Source organism: Hordeum vulgare, chromosome 1H (assembly GCF_904849725.1).
Source record: "Hordeum vulgare subsp. vulgare chromosome 1H, MorexV3_pseudomolecules_assembly, whole genome shotgun sequence".
Taxonomy (NCBI): domain Eukaryota; kingdom Viridiplantae; phylum Streptophyta; class Magnoliopsida; order Poales; family Poaceae; genus Hordeum; species Hordeum vulgare.
The window spans coordinates 332,087,206-332,091,827 of record NC_058518.1 but is presented as its reverse complement, the minus strand read 5'-3'; the positions used below and the strand labels follow the sequence as shown (position 1 = coordinate 332,091,827).

The window sequence follows — 4,622 nt, the reverse complement described above, 5'->3', positions numbered from 1 at the left end:
CAGATACGTTGTGACGTTTGATATACATAAGGCATCACTCTGATGCCCTGGAGTTGCATGATCTCATGGCCATAGAAACAGATACTTGACATGCATAAAAAAATAGTAATAAACTGGCACAATCATATGCTACGTTCATAATTTGGGTCTTGTCTATCACATCATTCTCCTAATGATATAATCTCGTTATCAAATGACAACTCATGTCTATGACGAGTAAACTTTGACCATCTTTCATCAACGAGCTAGTCCATTAGAGGCTCACTAGGGATAGTGTGTTGTCTATGTATCCACACATGTATTGGAGTTTTCAATCAATACAATTATAGCATGAATAATAGACGATTATCATGAACAAGAAAATATAATAATAATCACTTTATTATTGCGTTTAGGGCATATTTTCAACAATTTCCACCTCTCGTTTCTTCACAACTAGAAGGGCAGTGCACGCTTTGTCGCTCCGCTTATATTCTTGGGGTTGTACATGTTCTAGTATTTTTTAAAAGTTTTGATAAATATTTATATTACTTGGTTTGACGGGTGGGGGATACAATGAAGTGTATTTTTTTTATAAGATATATGCTACTCCTAGTGACATATTTTGCGGAATCATGTTTACAGATGCATGTGTCAATTTATGGTCAGAAATTAGGGAAAAAGTAGACCAATGGTGCAAATCAGGGCTGATTGTGCAGATCGAAATCCAATCGGTAAAAATCAGTTTGTTTGATCAGCCCGATTCACCTTGAAAGAACAACATGCAGTACAACAGCCCCTCCATTTGCTCCTAGACTCAGTCTGCATACCTGTACATGGTAATTCAAGCGCTTCATTCAGTTGAGCAGTTTGCAGGTGAATTCAATGTCGAAGGAGAAGGCGTCCAGGACTGTTCCAGTGGCAGTGGGAGTTGATGGTGGTGGCTACCTTCTTGCAGCAGGAGGTCCTCGACAGCAGCAGGCAGGCAGGCCTTCACTGTTTTGTTTCTGAAACCAACCAAATCATCTAGCATTAGCTTAGCAGTAGCAGGGAATCAACGATGCCACGAATATACAAGCTGGCAAGCACTGAAAGATGCTACGTACAAGAGATCAAGTACATGCATCTTAATTCCCACTGATGGAGCATAGGATTTCGGTGCTTTCATTCTAATTGCTTGAGTTACTACTACATTCTAATTGCATACGGTCCATCAGTCACTTAGAAGATTGGTCCATTCTAATTGCATGGACCAATATTTTAGGTGATGCAATCATATGATAAATCTAACCACTAGATGATATCAGAATAATGGGATGCATGAATATCCAGAAGAATAAAAACAAGAATTAAAAGACTTACTACATAAGGCTGAGAGCCAGATTCATGCTTTGAGATAACAGTAGCATTCCATTCAGCAACCTTCTCCGCCAGGCCTCCACACTAAATTGTGCTTTGTTGCGCCCTCAGTGGTGCACACACCGAAGATAGACAAGCTAGGAGGCAGCGAGGGTGCGCGTCAGCAGCAGGGGGGGGGGGGGGGGGGGGGACTCGGGCTGGCCCGGGAGCAACCCGGCGTACCAAATGGTACATTGGGGAATTTTGAGGTTTCTGATCCCCGAGGGGAGGATTCCTCCATTTCCCTGCCAAACAAGGCCTTACAGGTGGATACAGACCTTATGAGGAGCCAAGGTTACGGATCTTTCTGACCAATCATGCTGGGGATAGAGATACCGAATCATTGACACCTTAAGAGTATTGATAATTGCACAAACAATTGCACTATTGGGTCACTGATCAGAAGGACATAGACAATATAAGGGGGGTGAGGTTTCATAAAAAAAGCAGAGGGCAAGAGTCTATTGCTGTAGCTCACAGGAGAGAACAGTCCAAATTGGTTGGCAAATGAATCATTTGACTATTTGAGAAAGCAATATATCAAGAAATTTTCCTTAACATGATCAGTTATCAAGCATAACACAACGATTTACAAGTAGTTCACATATACCTCGGCATTTAAACATTTCATTGCTTGACAGAAGGTTGACATAGCTCGACAAGAATGTACAACAGGTAACAGAACGGCAGGAAAGACTCACATACATAGGTCCATCCGTCCATGTATCTATTCATCAAGATAGCATCTTCGATGCGGGAAGGTAGGACCAAGCAACAGTAATCTCCATCTTAGAGCCACCATCAAGGTTACATGTTTTTTTACTTATGTTGCATTTTTCCGGTGTGAAGAGGACATCATAAGTAGCAACCTCAGCAGGGTGTGAAGGTGAATAGGTCTTTATGATAAATTTCAACTTTCCTTTTAATTCCACAGAAACTACACGCCTTAACAGATCAAGGTGACCATTTCTAGCCATCGGGATTCTTCCATCTTGTGAGTCAAGCAGCACAACTTCCGTAGATGGGAGCCCAATGGTATCTTCATAACCTTGACAAGGTAGTGAAGAGCAAACAACTCTTCCGCCATGTGGAAAAATAGATGACCCTTCTTTGGCCTTAACTACCGCACTCAGGATAGTGGCCTGGACCGACTCTTGAAATCTCTCGCAGCATAGCTCCACTGTGCATAGGGAGCTGCTGACAAGGAAACTTCCATGCTGTTCAGCATTGTATAAGTAGAATGTACTGACCAATGCTCTATCCTCAGATTTTGCCGAGTCCTTTACTTTTAGTTGGATTTCAATGTAAACAGTATCCGTCGACACAATTGCACGTACCGGTCCAGTCAATTGCAAAAAAGGATCCTGCGAGAATCAGCATTCGCCATTAACTAATTATTATCAATGATGCAGGCAACAAACAAGAGAGTATAAGACAAATAAAATAGTATACATACTTGTTTTGTGAGGACTTGACAGTCATTCCATGTACGAAGGAAGAGAGGGTTACGATGACGGTCTGCAACGTCTCGGGCCGCCACCACTCCATACACCTCGAGTGAATGCCCAAGTTCTTCTGCTGCAGAGACTTTGATGGAGTTGATCTGCAAGGTACTCCCCGCAACAGCGTCAACCGGGATGCGGCCTGGTGTGCAGTGTGTAAATTGCATGGGGCTCAATAACGCTGCACAGAGAATCGAAGCATGAGTTATGAAGATCTAACATAAAGTAACTAGAGTAGTCAGGCTCCTTTCACAATCTACTCAAGAAAATAGAACAGTATCAATCTGGCAACATATTTCAGATTAAATTCCTACTCTTACAGGAGGAATCGGCCTGCTTTAGACATGCAGTAAATAAAGAAGAATCTAAACTAGTACTCCCTCTATTACCTAACAACAATTATTTAGGTAGGGAGGAGTAAGATTTTTACTCACTCTGATTTTCAAAGCTGTAGTCAGTGCCCCATGTCCGTTCCCAGAAGAGACGGTAAGCAGCGAATGACTTGTCCATCTCCGCATAAGATTTGGCTCCATCTTGTCCCGCAACACCTTCCCTCTCCTCCTCCATGGCTGATAAGAAGGATTCCGATTTCAACCGGACGAGCGTCGATTTAACTTTGGAGTCAAGATCTGGGTCCAACCGCCGGAGCCTAGTGATGCGCGCAGAGATCCATTTCAATTTGGCGATGCGGCGTACGTACGGCTCAGAAGCAAACATGGTCATGGTCTTAACCAGGTCTTTCTTCTCCGCCGAGAACGATCTCAGTATCTCGCGCATCTCGCGCCACACCTCGTCGATCCGCTTGCAGCACAGCCCTAACCTGAAGGCAAAGCTTAGCGCTGCGGCTGCTTCCTTGCTGGTCCTTTCTGCTTCGAGCACTGAAGCGACGTCGCCGACGTCTTCATCGAACTTCTTCGACAGGATGCCACTGATGAATTTAGATACGGGCTCGCAGAGGAACGGATTGCCTGCCTGACCAGCGATCGTCTCCTGGGTCTCCTTTGCGACCAGATCGGGCAGCACAGCCACCGCGTCCTGGCCAATCTTGCCCTGGGTCTGCATCTCGGGATCAGCCAGACGTAAGATCCTTTCCGACACATGGAACATATCGGATTTCAACTTCAACAGATCCATGTGTTCGGACCCGCACCGTCCCGTCGAAATCATCTTCTCCTGCAGGACCTCGATCTGGCTAACACTCTCCAGCATCAACTTTGCGGCCCCATAGAGCTCCTCGCTTAACACGAATGCGTCAATAGTTCCCTTCGCCTTCAGGTCCGACGACATCTCAACGCCCTCGCCAGTCTCCCTCGTCCTTTCTCCTCACCGCCGCCGCCGCCGCCGCCGCTTTTTTCTCTTTAAAGAGATGGTACCTGCTAGGTTTTTTTTTGTGTGTCAGAAAACCAGCTAGGGTTTTCAAGAAACAAACGGTGCGAACAGCCTGATGGTTAGATATCAGCCTCAGCCTGGCCAGGAAGGTCGGAATACAACTCCCCAAACTTTAGAAATTTCCTTTTTATCTAATTTATTTTCTTATTTCTATTTCTATTTTTCCCTTTTCCCTTTTTATTGTTTTTTCGTTATTTTATCAAGCATTTTACGTTTTAAAGACTTTATTGTTTGTACAAAAATGTTTTATTCTTAAAAATATTCATGTTTTTCCAAAAGGTGTTCAAAACTTTTAAACTAGTCACAAAAGTTTTAGAATTTTTTCATGTTTTCTAAGGATATTCAAATTTCCAA

The 4,622-nt window shown here is 43.7% G+C and overlaps 1 protein-coding gene across 1 annotated transcript; it reads right to left on the bottom strand.

The window, feature by feature from the left end:
- Positions 1-1,915: 1,915 nt before the first annotated feature.
- LOC123410416 lies at positions 1,916-4,280 on the bottom strand. The gene is made up of 3 exons (XM_045103359.1): positions 3,314-4,280; positions 2,834-3,060; positions 1,916-2,741 (listed from the first exon to the last, which is right to left on the bottom strand). The coding sequence occupies exons 1-3, from the start codon at positions 4,164-4,166 to the stop codon at positions 2,112-2,114; spliced, it is 1,710 nt and encodes a 569-aa protein (XP_044959294.1). The 5' UTR covers positions 4,167-4,280; the 3' UTR covers positions 1,916-2,111.
- Between the last annotated feature and the right edge of the window lie 342 nt (positions 4,281-4,622).